At 49.9% G+C, this 14,408-nt stretch overlaps 1 protein-coding gene across 39 annotated transcripts in view; it reads left to right on the forward strand.

Annotated features, from left to right (window-relative positions):
* The window catches only part of Shot (dystonin-like protein short stop), an 89,283-nt gene that overhangs the window by 62,082 nt on the left and 12,793 nt on the right, over positions 1 to 14,408 (forward strand). For 29 of the 39 annotated variants that reach the window (XR_013494125.1, XM_078181577.1, XM_078181581.1 and 26 more), the window contains 14 exons: positions 994 to 1,140; positions 1,213 to 1,436; positions 1,516 to 2,310; positions 2,389 to 3,242; positions 3,501 to 3,790; positions 3,863 to 4,906; positions 4,982 to 5,459; positions 5,525 to 5,694; positions 5,787 to 9,430; positions 9,773 to 9,784; positions 10,472 to 12,599; positions 12,681 to 12,928; positions 13,771 to 13,845; positions 14,202 to 14,373. Coding sequence is in view for 38 of the 39 variants with exons in the window: in XM_078181577.1 (XP_078037703.1) it covers positions 994 to 1,140; positions 1,213 to 1,436; positions 1,516 to 2,310; positions 2,389 to 3,242; positions 3,501 to 3,790; positions 3,863 to 4,906; positions 4,982 to 5,459; positions 5,525 to 5,694; positions 5,787 to 9,430; positions 9,773 to 9,784; positions 10,472 to 12,599; positions 12,681 to 12,928; positions 13,771 to 13,845; positions 14,202 to 14,373 (10,281 nt within the window). In the remaining variant the exon portion in view is untranslated. The remainder of the gene's footprint in view (positions 1 to 993; positions 1,141 to 1,212; positions 1,437 to 1,515; positions 2,311 to 2,388; positions 3,243 to 3,500; positions 3,791 to 3,862; positions 4,907 to 4,981; positions 5,460 to 5,524; positions 5,695 to 5,786; positions 9,431 to 9,772; positions 9,785 to 10,471; positions 12,600 to 12,680; positions 12,929 to 13,770; positions 13,846 to 14,201; positions 14,374 to 14,408) is intronic. The other 10 variants (XM_078181612.1, XM_078181613.1, XM_078181575.1 and 7 more) reach the window with 2 other exon arrangements.

The raw sequence follows: 14,408 nt of genomic DNA on the forward strand, positions 1-14,408 counted from the left end.
GATGCATTCGTAATGTTTGTTTTTGTCACTGAAAGTTTTCTCATTTTTTTCAGGTATTTCCTATCCTCCCACTCGATCCTCGTTTTTTGTTCGTTCTAGCATCAGAGTTTTCTAGGAAACGTCTCGGAGCATCCCCGAAAAAACATACTCGCGCGTGCCACCCTCCGCACATATATATATAAAATAATCCCATTGAACAGAAAAACCACCAACACCGTATATATATATATGTATATAAATATATATATATATATATAATCTTGCTCGTCATTCTCGTCAGTTCACGTTGTTTTCGATTCTCACAGTCGCTCATCAATAATTGTGTGTCGTCTGGCTCCGCGATCGTATCGTGTTATTTTTTCCTTTTTTGTTGTTTCTTTTCAATAATTGTTACCTATGCTTGCAGACACGCGTCTAAATTGACGAGAACGCGGCTTCCGTTCAGTTCCATCGTTCCGCTTGTGCCGACTGCATATAAGAACAAAACCACGTACTGGACGAGTATGCAGTCCGATTACTCGCTGCCAGATATCAATCAGAGTTTTATCTGTTTATATATTGGGCTCTTCTAAAACCTGTGTTTTTTATTGTTTCTTGTTTAATTTGATTTTAATTGAATGTAACCGATTCTACGTGTATTTATATCTGTATTATACCTACCACGTATCATACATATAAATAACGTACTATTGCGTTTTCTACACGTTCCAAACAGTGTGTGTGTATGTGTTTTGCATGCGTGAGATACGTTTATATAAGCTTACCATTGTTGACCTTGCCCCCTCTACAACCCCCCCATTTATGCGACTTATATTTTAATAATCATTTTGCAGAGCTGCCGACCCGTCGGTAAGGGGTCGGTGTACATTTCTTCATTTTCGAGTACGTTCTAAGAGAGCACGTTAGCGATTTAAGTTCTGTCCGATTATCGCGCGTACCATTGGTCGTTCTCGATACAGGTATCAATCAACTGTTCTCTGTTGCAAATCATAGCAAGCGGTCGAGGAGAAGTACAAGCTGTGCGACGAGACCTCCTCGAAGCTACTGCAATGGATAGCGGAGGTCGAGGACAAGCTGGCCGGCCAGGACAACGTCAAAGAGGACGTTGACCAGCTCAGAGCACAGATCAACGCGATGAAGGTCAGCCGAATTCCTTTAAAAAAAGAACGTTCTTTCGCGTGTTGTCGACTAACAACAATCGTACGTGTTCAGGATATCAAAGAGGATCTCGAGGCACACGCCAGACCAGTCTCATCCTGCCTCGATCAGATTCGCCAGGTGGTTCTCACCGGTGGCAACGTTTTGTCCAGCGAGGAGGTGTCCACCTTGGAGAAGAACGGTCGGTCCTTGAAGACCAGGTTCGATAGAGCCACCGACCGTGCCGAGAGAATGGTGAGGCGGCTAATGGCTGCCAGACAAGAGTTGGTCAAGTTTCAGTGAGCATCGTTTTACGGACATTCTTCTTCTTACTCGTTTTATTCGACCTTTGTTTCCTAATTACTCTCTTGCACGCAGAAACGAGCTGTCGACCTTCTCCCACTGGCTGGACAATGCCAGACGAATCCTGGAGGAGAAAGAACATTCTTTGTCCGACTTGAATAGACTGAGCAGCAGCACCGATGCGACTAGAGACTTCATCAGCGATGTCATAGCACATCAGGCCGATCTTCGGTTCATCACCATGGCTGCGCAGAAGTTCGTTGACGAGAGCAAAGAATTCTTGCACGTCCTGAACGAATTCCGCACCAGTTTGCCCCAGAGGCTGTCGCACAAGGAACCCATCTCGAGCCAGGACTCTCCCGTACGAGGCGAGGTGTCGGTTGTCACCGCTCTGTACAAAGATTTATTGTCCAGGGCCAATCTGCTGTCCGACAGGCTCTCTGGAGTTGGAGGAAGACAAAGAGATTACCGTGAATCTTTGGAGAAAGCTAGAAGATGGTTGAAGGAGGTCGAACCCAAGGTCCACAGAGCTATTTCCGAGGCAATCGCTGCCGAGCCTAAACAAGTGGAAGAACAGCTAAGTAAAGCCAAGGCATTGAACAACGAAATGCTCGCCAATGAACGCTTGGTAGAGAATGTCAAGGTATCTGTGGATGCTTTGCTGAGGTCCTTGGATGGACAGTTAACGCCTAAAGAAGTCGACGAACTGGAGGAACCTGCTAGAGCTCTGGAGGACAAGTATAGACAACTAACGAACGCGATTGGTGAGAAGTGTCAGGAATTGGATGCGGCTCTGGTACGCAGTCAAGGTGTTCAAGACGCTTTGCAGAGTCTGCTGCAGTGGTTGAATAGCATCGAGAGTCAATTTAAGCAAGTATCTCAAAACATTATTGATTGTAAAGAATTTTGATAGGAGAATGATCGCTAAAGAATGTTTATTCTTTGCAGGAACATCCAACGACCAGCGAGCTTGTTAAAGGAACGACTCGAGGAGCAACAGAGAGACCAACGTCTGCTCCAGGCTGACCTGGACAGCCATCGCCTGAGCGTGGAAGCTGTGGCGACTAGCGCGACGGATCTCCTCACGAATTCTAGCAATGCTAAGATCGCCAAACACATCGAGGGCAAGCTGAACGATGTACAGTCCAGGTTCGAGAAGCTGATGGACAAGTCGTTACGCAGAGGCGAGTTCCTCGACGAGATCGCGCAAGCCCTCGGAGACTTTTTAGTGGAGACGACCAAATTCGAGAGTTGGTATTCTCACATGATCGAAGCCCTCGAGTCAAGAGATCTGAATAAGCTGGACGTCGTCGAATATGACACCAAGATGGCGAATCTAATGGACAAGCGAGAAGACCAGCGATCCAACTTCGAGGACTTGATCCGCAATGGCAAGACTTTGATTGCGAAGAAGGACGTAACAGACGTTGCACCGATCAGAGACAAGATCAAAGCTCTGGAGACGCAGTGGAAGGAGGTGAACAACCTAATCGACGAGAAACAACGTCTCAGTAAGTCCAGAGCAGAGCAGCTGTCCGCTTACGAGAAGCTGAGGGATCAGGTAATCGATTGGCTGACCAGGACTGAGAACAAGGTTCAGGTGTTGGAACCTGTGGCCGTCGACTTAGAAAAGCTGAAACGACAGGTCGACGAGCTGAAACCTATCCAAAAGGAATATCGCGATTACGGTAACACCGTGGACAAGGTCAACGACCTCGGTATCGCCTACGATGGCTTGCTGAAGGAGCGTACTGAGAGTCCAACTCGCAGACGTGGCAGCACTAGTCCAACAAAGAGGCCAGGTATGTTTTGGTCGCTTCTCTGGTCCCTGTATCATAGCCATCATTGCCAGTCGCTTGGTAGTCATAACACTTTCAAGTCTAGTGCATCATCCCGGCACGCACGTCAGGGTCTCGATTTCACGCACATTCACTTATGTTTCATTTCTTAAACTAAACTGGACTGAGGCAGACAATGGCCCCCTACACACCACCTCCTTCGCGATCATCTCGCAGCGCATCACTGTCATCGCTCACCACACACACCATTTTTTTTTGTAGTACGCCGAATGTCACAAGACGGTCGCTCACCATCTCCCGCTAAATTGTATGCTGCTCAAAGTCCGGTCTCCCCAGGTGGTAGCAGCGGGTTCAGTAGCCGCCGCTCCAGCCAAGACGGCTTCCATTTGGAGGACCTATCACCTGTCCAACAACAGCTCTCTGAAATCAACAACAGGTACGGATTGCTGGGAGTCCGGTTGACCGATCGGCAAACAGAGATGGACAACATCAGGGACGAACTGCGAAGACATGTAGACAACTTGAAGACGCTGTCTCAGTTCCTAGAGAAGGTGAGCATCCTCTACTTTCATATTATTAGTTCCAAAGTGATCTTGTATTTACAAGAAAGTTTTTATTTTCAGATCAAGCGACAAATACCGAAGGAGAGCATGCCAAGCACCAAAGAAGAGGCGGATAAGACAGCCAAGCAGATCAAGGTCGTGATTGAAGAGATGTATGAGAAGCAATCGCTACTAGACACCACCAGAACTCAGGTTCGTGACCTGGTCAGACGTAAGAAGGGCGCAGCCGGAGTAGACAGACTGAACGACGATATGGAGAACGTGAGCAGTACATGGAGATCCTTCAGTGAACGTTGCAAGGACAGGATCAAGTTCTTGGATGACGTGAAAGACTTCTATGACACGTCGGAAGGTCTGGTTTCCTGGCTGGGGTCAAAGGAGAGAATGTTGGGTGCTCTTGGACCCATTTCTGCAGATCCTAGGATGGTTGCTAGTCAGGTACAGCAGGTGCAAGTCTTGCGTGAAGAGTTCCGCACCCAGCAACCTCAGTTGGACCACCTGGTGCAAGTTGGGGAGAACATCATCGTTGTGGTTGGCACAGATTCCGCAGATGGTCAGAGAACCGGTGCAAAATTGAAGGCGATCCTTGACAAGTGGGCCGATCAGTTAGCTAGGCTGGATGAAAGGGCTCAGAGCTTAGGAGATGCAGTGGACACCAGCAGAGAGTTCGACGCGAGCCTGAATCGCTTGCGCGATGCTCTGCAAGGCATCTCTGACAACCTAGACGATCTGACACTTGAAAAAGACCCTGAAGATCAGCTGAGGAAGATCGAGAATTTGGAAAGACAACTGGAAGGACAGAGGCCTCTTTTGGCTGACGCGGAAGCTGCCGGAGAACAACTCTGTGAGGTTCTCAGCGATCCAGCATCGAAGTCCGAGATTCATGGAAAATTGGCCGCCGTTGGTAAGATGTACAACAATCTGCAGAAGAAGCTGGACCACAAAAAGGCTGAGATCGAGGGAAATCTGAGGGACGGAAGGCAGTTCGAGGCCTCTTGCACGAAGACCTTAGGCTGGCTGGCTGATGAGCTTGGCAATATGTCCGAAAAGCTACTGGTGTCCGCTGATAGGGACATCTTGCAGCAGCAACTCGACCATCATGAGGTAAGTGAAAGTAATTACAACTCATAATTTTAATAAATCATACTTTATTCATGTTGGACATTTTTGTTTCGTTAGCCAATATACAGAAACGTGATGGGCAAGGAGCACGAAGTGATCATGCTGTTGAACAAGGGTCGCGACATGCTTACGCGATCTCAGAAAGTCGAGAACCGTTCTTTGCAGCGCGACTTGGACAAGATGCAGTCGCAGTGGGACCGCTTGAAGAAGGATATCCTTGACAGACACACGAAGTTGCAAACCTGCGCAGAACATTGCAAGAAGTATTACAAAGCACAGGACTCGTTCTTACCTTGGCTCAGACAGGCTGAAGACCGGCTGGAGTGCTTAAAGCCGGCATCGTTCAAACGTAAGGATATCGAGAAGCAATTGAAGGAGCTATCTTCGTTTAGGAATGAGGTTTGGAAACACTCTGGAGAATTTGAGAACAATAAGACGCTCGGGGAAACCTTCCTTGGTGCCTGCGACATTGACAAGCAGAACGTGAAGAACGAACTTGGCGCCATGAAGACCAGATGGGACAAGTTGAACAACGGTAAGTTTCATTTATATAAATATCTTTTGAAACCTTTATTGTGACAAAATAATTAATGTCTGCAGATCTCCTGACGAGGACACAATCTCTAGAGGACACCGCACGACACTTGATGGACTTCAATGAGAATCTCAGGGACCTGCGACACGGTTTGCAACGCTGCGAAGACAAGCTGGCGTCCCACGACGCCCTAGGAGGTGCAGCTAAGGACCCGAAGCTTCTCGATAGGATAAAGGTAGGCAGAGGATAAAAATAGAATAAACTGACTGTATCTTGACACTTCGGAAGGCTGGCTAATTAAACGACTTACTTCACATTCCGTTTCAGAGTTTACGAGAAGAGACGACGAACTTGAAGAAACCTTTGCAGTGTGTGAAACAGCAGGCCAATGACTTGGCGAACAAGGCCGGAGAACAAGGAGTCGACGCGACACATCTTTTAGACGAAGTGGACAACTTGACAGACAGGATAAACGATCTACAGTCAAAGTTGGACGACCGGTGTAACGAACTGCAAAGCGCCGCCACTGCAGTCGCGCAATTCAACGACCACGTCAAGTCCATCAGTAATCAAATCTCTAGCCTAGAGAAGGAGTTGGACTCGATGAAAGCGCCTGGAAGAGAGATCAAGATCGTTAGGACACAGATAGAGGAAACGAGTAAGATTATTACCAGAGTGAATAGGTTGTACGAAGAGGTCAGCGACTTGGAAAACCTTGGGGAACGTTTGGTGGATTATGGCTTCGCTGCAGACGCCGTGGCAACGAGGGAACAGGTTGCCGGCTTGAAGAGACAGGTCGGAAAGCTCGACGACCGTTCTCGAGATCGCCACGACGAACTGACCGCGACCCTAGACAAGTTGCAGGAGTTCTATCAGTCGCATTCGACCGTACTAACCGAGATCGATGAGGCGAACGAGCACTTCAGAAGGTTCAAGCCCGTAGGATCCGAAGTAGAATCCATAAAGGCTCAGCAAGAGGACTTTAGGATGCTGAAATTGAACAAGATAGAGCCACTATCTCGAGCTGTCGAAGACTGCAACGTTCTCGGCCAGGCCTTGGTTCAAACCGCTGGTCGAGACGTCAACACCAGCACCATTGAAAGAGACGTCGACAGGATGAACGAGAGGTGGAACGATCTAAAGGACAGACTGAACGAGCGAGACAGGAGACTGGACGTGGGACTTCTTCAGTCTGGAAAGTTCCAGGAAGCGTTGGACGGTTTGGAGAAGTGGCTGACGGATACGGAAGAGATGGTGTCCAACCAGAAATCTCCTTCATCGGACTATAAAGTGGTTAAAGCGCAGCTGCAAGAACAGAAGTTCCTGAAGAAGATGCTAATGGACCGACAGAACTCAATGTCGTCCCTTTACAATATGGGCCAGGAAGTTGCCGCCGGAGCAGATCCTAAAGAGAGAAAGATGATCGAGAAGCAGCTGAAGGAGCTCGTAGGAAGGTTTGATAATTTGACGGAGAGCGCAGCCGAGAGGATGGATGCTCTGGAACAGGCGATGGGAGTGGCGAAGCAGTTCCAAGACAAGTTGGTGCCTTTGGCCATCTGGTTGGACAAAACAGAAAAACGTGTTAGGGATATGGAATTGGTACCGACGGACGAGGAGAAGATTCAGCAACGAGTCACGGAGCACGACGCCCTTCACGAGGACATTTTATCCAGGAAACCCGATTTCAGTGAGCTCACGGAGATTGCTAGTCAGCTGATGGCTCTAGTAGGCGAAGACGAAGCTGCCACTCTTGCCGACAAACTACAAGACGCTGCTGATAGGTATGCTGCTCTCGTTGAACGATCAGAGGCACTTGGAACGTTGCTTCAGAGATCTAGGCAAGGTCTGAGACATTTGGTGCTCAGTTATCAAGAGCTCCAAGCCTGGATGGAGGGCATGGAGATCAGGCTGTCCAAGTACCGTGTCCTAGCAGTGCACACCGAGAAGCTTCTTCAGCAAATGGAGGACCTAGCCGACCTCACCGAAGAGGTCTCTACCCGGCAAACAGAAGTAGACAGCACTACGGATGCAGGCTTGGAACTGATGAAGCACATTTCTAGCGACGAGGCCTTGCAGTTGAAGGACAAGCTGGACTCTTTGCAGCGACGGTTCAATGATCTTGTCAGCCGAGGTTCCGATCTCCTGAAACATGCTCAAGAGTCGCTGCCATTGGTCCAACAGTTCCACGACAACCACAATCGACTGATGGACTGGATGCAAGCTGCTGAGTCTGCTCTGCAATCTGCCGAGCCTCGCGAAGACGAGATCGTGAGACTGGAGATGGAAATCTCCGAATATAGGCCTGTCCTGGACAAAATCAACGCGGTCGGACCACAGTTGTCTCAATTGTCACCTGGCGAAGGAGCAGCTACCATAGAAGGTCTAGTCACCAGAGACAACAGGAGGTTCGACGCTATTGCAGAACAGATTCAACGAAAGGCGGAAAGAATTCAGTTGAGCAAGCAGAGATCGTTGGAAGTGATCGGAGACATCGATGACCTCCTGGAATGGTTCCGCGAGGTAGACAACCAGCTTCGGGAGGCTGAACCACCTAGCAGCGAGCCCGAGATTATTCGAGTCCAGCTGAAAGAGCATAAGGCTCTCAACGACGACATCTCTAGCCAGAAAGGTCGCGTCAGAGACGTGATCTCGACGGCGAAGAAGGTGATCCGCGAGAATGGCCAGCATGAGGATACCTCCACCATCAGGGAGAAGATGGAGGACCTCAGAGAGACCATGGAGATCGTGTCGGGTCTCTCTGCGGATAGATTGGGAGCTTTGGAGCAAGCTTTGCCATTGGCAGAACATCTACGGGACACGCACATTGGGCTGGTCAGTTGGCTGGAGGAGGCAGAGCACCAGGTAGCCATGTTGCCTATGCCGGCCTTGAGACCCGATCTGATAGCAGCGCAGCAGGACAAGAATGAGATGTTGATGCAGAGCATCAACGAGCACAAGCCTCTCGTCGAGAAGTTGATCAAAACCGGCGAGGCGTTGATCAAACTCTGCAACGAGGAGGAGGGTATCAAGATACAGGACATCTTGGAAGCTGACACTGCCAGGTACGCGGCACTCAGAGCCGAGCTGCGCAGCAGGCAGCAGACCCTAGAGCAGGCGCTGCAAGAGTCTTCTCAGTTCTCTGACAAACTGGAGGGTATGCTGCGAGCATTGTCATCCACGGCTGACCAGGTCAACGGAGCAGAGCCTATCAGTGCTCATCCCGGTCGCCTGAGGGATCAGATGGAGGAGAACTCTGCGCTGGTCGATGAGTTGGCCCAGAGATCGGAAGCCTTCGCAGCCGTGAGAAGAGCCGCCGATGATGTAATCAGTAAGGCAGGCAACAGAGCCGACCCAGCCGTGAAGGACATTAAGAGGAAGCTGGAGAAGTTGAACAAGCTATGGAGTGACGTGCAAAGAGCCACCACCGACAGAGGTCACACTCTGGACGATGCTCTGGCAATCGCGGAGAAATTCTGGTCCGAATTGAATGGCGTGATGTCAACCCTGAGGGAGCTGCAAGATGCTCTCTCTGGTCAGGCACCGCCTGCAGCTCAGCCAGGCGCAATCCAACAACAACAGGTCGCTCTGCAGGAGATCAGGCACGAGATCGATCAGACCAAACCCGACGTAGAACAGGTTCGCGCTTCAGGGCACGAGTTAATGGGTCTCTGCGGAGAACCAGACAAACCAGAGGTCAGAAAACACATCGAGGACCTGGATCAAGCTTGGGACAACGTGACCGCTCTGTACGCCAGGCGAGAGGAGAACCTAATCGACGCCATGGAGAAAGCGATGGAGTTCCACGAGACTCTGCAGAGTTTGCTTGAATTCCTAGAGGAGGCTGAGGAGAAGTTCGCCAGGATGGGTCCATTAGGCAGCGACATCGACGAAGTTAAGAAACAGATCAAACAGTTGGCCAATTTCAAGGCTGAAGTAGACCCACACATGGTCAAGGTCGAAGCTCTGAACAGGTAACCAACCACAATTCCACGGTTGAAGTTTTGTTGCGTCTGTTCGATCCACCCTGACATAATCGTGCGCTATCTGATGAACGTGTTCCACGCGCGTACCCTACTTGTATTTGTTTTCCACCAGCGATGCCATGCCCGCGAACCTTAGGCTGTAGAGACAAGATAGATATTTCTTTACTATGCGCTAAACTTGTCCATACAGCCGGGGCTCGCGGTAGCTACTTTCCTGGCATTTCTGTCTCCCATACACGCGTCTTCGTTTGTACCGATAACAATGCCAAGACACCAGCGAGATTCTAATCCGAACTTTTGTTGTTTCCGCGCCGGTTGCTGAACGCATAGGAGTCTGACCAGGCAAGTCCAACCCTCTCTCTGTGTTGTAGCTGTAGTTAGAGCATGGCTTAAATTTATTCTTCGATCGACCGAAGTACGTAATTGCCATCCCCAGCTCCCCAATGTGTTCCGTGTCTTAATCACGTCGATGACTCACCTGCGAACTTAGTTCACTTGCAAACACTTGAGCATTGTACACTGAAGTAGTCTCGTAGGTGAAGCTTCGTCGCTCGTAACAATCGTAATACCTGATCAAATAATCGGAACCCCTTAATCGCTCCCTGTTGGTTGGAGTTCTAAACTTTGTCGTCAAACTTGTCGTTGTATTTGCCTGCCTGTGTCTGCCTGGCTAGTGGCGTGCCTGTTTTACTCACATTACCAGATCGTAGGTAGTCATGGTGACTCGTGAATGGATCCCTGCCATAATCAAATTGGAATTCAAGGCAGAAAATAGTGGCCCACGATCCTCATAATTGGCCCAGACTATATAGACAAATTGAAGAGATCAGCCAGCATTTTCTGCCGTCTTGTGGGATTCTGTGTCACTCCTCTCCCGTAGAGTCGCCGACCCTGTGTGTTCGTTCCGACTAAACGTGTTAATCGTACGAGGCAGGACCAGACTGTACCCTTTATTTACAAACATTCCTCAAGGTGTACGCTTTCTCCAATCTTTAGACACCGATCTTACAGCACACCTTCATTTTACAGGCAAGCAGCAGAATTGACCGAGAGGACATCATCGGAACAGGCAGCCGCAATCAAGGAGCCTTTAGGAGCCGTGAATAAGAGATGGGACGGACTGCTGAGAGGCGTTGTGGAGCGACAGAGGCTTCTGGAGAATGCTCTGTTGCGTTTAGGACAGTTCCAGCATGCTCTAGACGAGTTGCTGGTCTGGATCGAGAAGACGGACGACACCCTGGACAATTTGAAAGCAGTGGCAGGTGATCCACAGGTGATAGAGGTGGAGCTAGCCAAGTTGAAGGTTCTGGTGAACGATATTCAAGCTCACCAGACCAGCGTCGACACTCTAAATGATGCGGGAAGGCAGCTGATAGAAGACGGCAAGGGAACAGCCGAGGCGTCAACGACAGCAGAGAAATTGGGTACCTTGAATCGACGCTGGCGAGATCTGCTGCAGCGGGCTGCAGATCGACAACGAGAACTCGAGGATGCTCTCAGAGAAGCGCAGTCGTTTACGGCCGAGATTCAGGACCTTCTGTCCTGGCTCGGTGACGTGGACAACACCATTGTAGCCTCAAAACCTCTCGGTGGACTGCCGGAGACAGCTTCGGAACAACTAGAGCGTTTCATGGAGGTCTACAACGAGCTGGAGCAGAACAGGCCCAAGGTGGAGACGGTCCTGCAACAGGGACAAGAGTACCTGAAGCGCGCGGACTCGCACAGCGCCGGTGGCCTAAACCACAACCTGAAAACATTGAAGCAACGCTGGGACAACGTGACCGCCCGCGCCAGCGATAAGAAGATCAAGCTGGAGATAGCTTTGAAGGAGGCCACGGAATTCCACGACGCACTTCAAGCGTTCGTCGACTGGCTCACCAACGCTGAGAAGATACTGACAAATCTGAAACCTGTCTCTAGGGTGATGGAGACCATCCTCGGCCAAATAGAGGAGCACAAGACCTTCCAAAAGGACGTCGGTGTACATCGGGAAACCATGTTGAACCTCGACAAGAAGGGCACGCATTTGAAGTACTTCTCGCAGAAACAGGATGTTATCCTGATCAAGAACTTACTTATCAGCGTACAGCACAGATGGGAGAGGGTGGTGTCTAAATCTGCTGAAAGGACTAGGGCTTTAGATCATGGGTACAAGGAGGCTAGGGAATTCCACGACGCCTGGTCCAGCTTGATGAACTGGCTGGACGAGACCGAGAGGACCTTGGACGAGGTCTCTGCCGACGGTGGTCTTGGTGGCAACGATCCTGAGAGGATAAAGGCTCGACTGAACAAACACCGTGAGTTACAGAAAGCTCTCAGCGCCAAACAGGGCACGTATGATACGACCATGAAGAATGGCAAATCCCTGAAGGACAAGGCGCCAAAGACCGACGAGTTTGCACTCAAGGAGTTGTTGAACGAGCTGAAGAACAAGTGGACCACCGTCTGCGGCAAGTGCGTCGATAGACAGAGGAAGCTCGAAGAGGCTCTGCTTTTCTCTGGGCAATACAAAGACGCCATTCAGGCTCTGCTGGAGTGGTTGGTGAAATCTAAGAAACAGTTGGCCAGTACCGGACCTCTTCACGGTGACCTAGACACTGTGACGAACTTGGTGGAACAGCACAAGACGTTCGAGAAAGACCTAGAGTCTCGAGCATCGCAGATGGAGTCCGTCATCAAGACCGGACGAGAACTTCTCGGCAAGGCCACGGTGGAGGATGCATCCGCAATCGATTCTCAGCTGTTTGAACTGAACGATTTGTGGGACGCGGTCTCTAGATTATCCTCGGAGAAGACCGACCGTCTAGAAGAGGCTTTGAAGGAGGCTGAACGACTACACAAAGCGGTTCATGTGCTTCTCGAGTGGCTCAGCGACGCAGAGATGAAGCTCAGGTTCGCTGGACAGCTTCCAGAAGACGAACAGGAGAGCAAGAACCAGCTGATGGAACACGAAAAGTTCCTCAGGGAGCTGCGCACCAAGGAGTACGAGAAGGATCAGACCTTGGAACTCGCTCATTCCATCCTGGGCAAGGCTCATCCGGACGGTGTGCTGGTTATCAAGCATTGGATTACCATCATTCAGTCCAGGTGGGACGAGGTGGCCACGTGGGCCATGCAGAGAAACCAGAGGTTGGAGAATCATATGCAAGGTCTTCAAGTAAGCAGTCGCTCTCTTAGAAGTATTGTTATAAAAATTATTTAGATTCAGATGTTGAGTAATGCTTGCTAACTCTTCTAGGACCTAGACAACCTACTGGAGGAGTTGCTATCCTGGCTAGAGGGCTTGGAAAATACTCTGAACGCTCTCGAAGCTGAACCTCTGCCGGACGACAAAGCAACCTTGGAGATGTTGATCGCTGATCACAGAGAGTTTATGGAGAACACCAGTCGTAGGCAGAACGAGGTCGACCGCGTCTGCAAGGCCAGGCAGATCAAGTCCGTAAAGGACACCAAGAAGATAACGAAGGCTAAGTCACCAGCACCGACGTACGTTCACATTCTCGGCCCCCTTATCACTTCCGGTCCCGTTTCTTTTAGCAAAGATATAGCCGAGGATCGCGCTCGTCTCGAGAGTGTCATCGTTCTTCCGAGGTAGCCAGAATCGCTAACGAGCAGCACAACGCATTTGTACCTGCTTCTCAGCAGATCGTTCTCTTTTTGGTTCCCCGGATGATTGCCGTTTGAGCTTCGGAGTTCTTCGAACCCTTGGCCGTGCATGTTGCGTTTGAGTTTCTTTGTACTTTTGGTTCCCTTTTATCTTTACTTTGCTGCGTTGATCTCTCTTTTGTGAGAGCTTGAGAACTTTGAGGACGTCCATGGGGGGACACACCTGGAGCGACAGAAAGGTGCGTGGCCGAGACCTCTCTCTCTCTGTCTCCTCGCCTGTTCTGTCTCAGAACGCTTCGTTCGATCGGTTTCAGTTCTCGAGTAGAGTATCATCGATAAGCGATTGTGCATCGTAGGCAGCATGGTAGAGAGTAACTTTTGAGAAAGGACACTTGGAGCGCGTCCGAGGCGTATACCCAACAGGATAGTTCATTCTGTTCATTGACAGAAGCGGACCATCGTGGTCTTATCTCTTCTCTGCAAGGAGCCGAGTGAACCATCCTGCAACAAATACGGAGAACAGGCCTGTCTATCGGAATCTGTTTGTCGGAAAGAGTCCACAGCTCGACTCTGTAGCCTTTGTAGTCCTCGAGGCCTGTTCTCTGTACATTTTCCCCCGTTTGCTCGTCCCGTAAAGAAGCCGAGGATCGATCGCCGATTTAGGACACGGTGATCGTTGTCTGGTAGAAGTGTCGAGTGATGTGACGCATGTTCCTGTTTAGCCGTGCCAGCCCGGGCCGTGAGAGAACGCCGGATTCGTTGCCGCACATCGGCCCACGCTTCCCACCCAAAGGAAGGTTCGTCAAACCCAGCCTTTAACAATATTCAATCCTCAGAGCCCGTCCATGCTATCTGCTTCCGTACCCTGACACACATTCTTTGTATAACACGTCTTTCTTTTGCAGTTCCACCGGTTGCGTTGATTTTCACCCTAGAACAATAATTCTTCTAGATTCTATTTCGTTCTCGTTCTCTTTGATTTCTTTAGTACTAACCGTACAATGTCTTTTTCTTTGAGATATTCGTTTCCTGACAGAATCTAACGATTCTCTTTTACGTTTATTCGCTTTCTTTGCTTGTCATGCCTCGTTTAACCAAGTCCTTAGCATTTTTGTAAGAGACCCTGAAGCTAATCGAATTTTGTCGTCCACAGCAAAGGCGCTGAACCCGAGTTCCGCAGCCCAAGAGTTAAACTCCTGTGGGATAGATGGAGGCACGTTTGGATGCTAGCATGGGAGAGACAACGCAGGCTTCAGGATAAGTACAACTACATCCAAGAGTTGGACCGGGTCGCGAACTTCAGTTGGGAGGACTGGAGAAAGAGGGTAGGTGGTAACCTACAGCCTCTATCAACCGTTTG

Source organism: Augochlora pura, chromosome 5 (genome assembly GCF_028453695.1).
Source record: "Augochlora pura isolate Apur16 chromosome 5, APUR_v2.2.1, whole genome shotgun sequence".
NCBI classification, from domain to species: Eukaryota; Metazoa; Arthropoda; class Insecta; order Hymenoptera; family Halictidae; genus Augochlora; species Augochlora pura.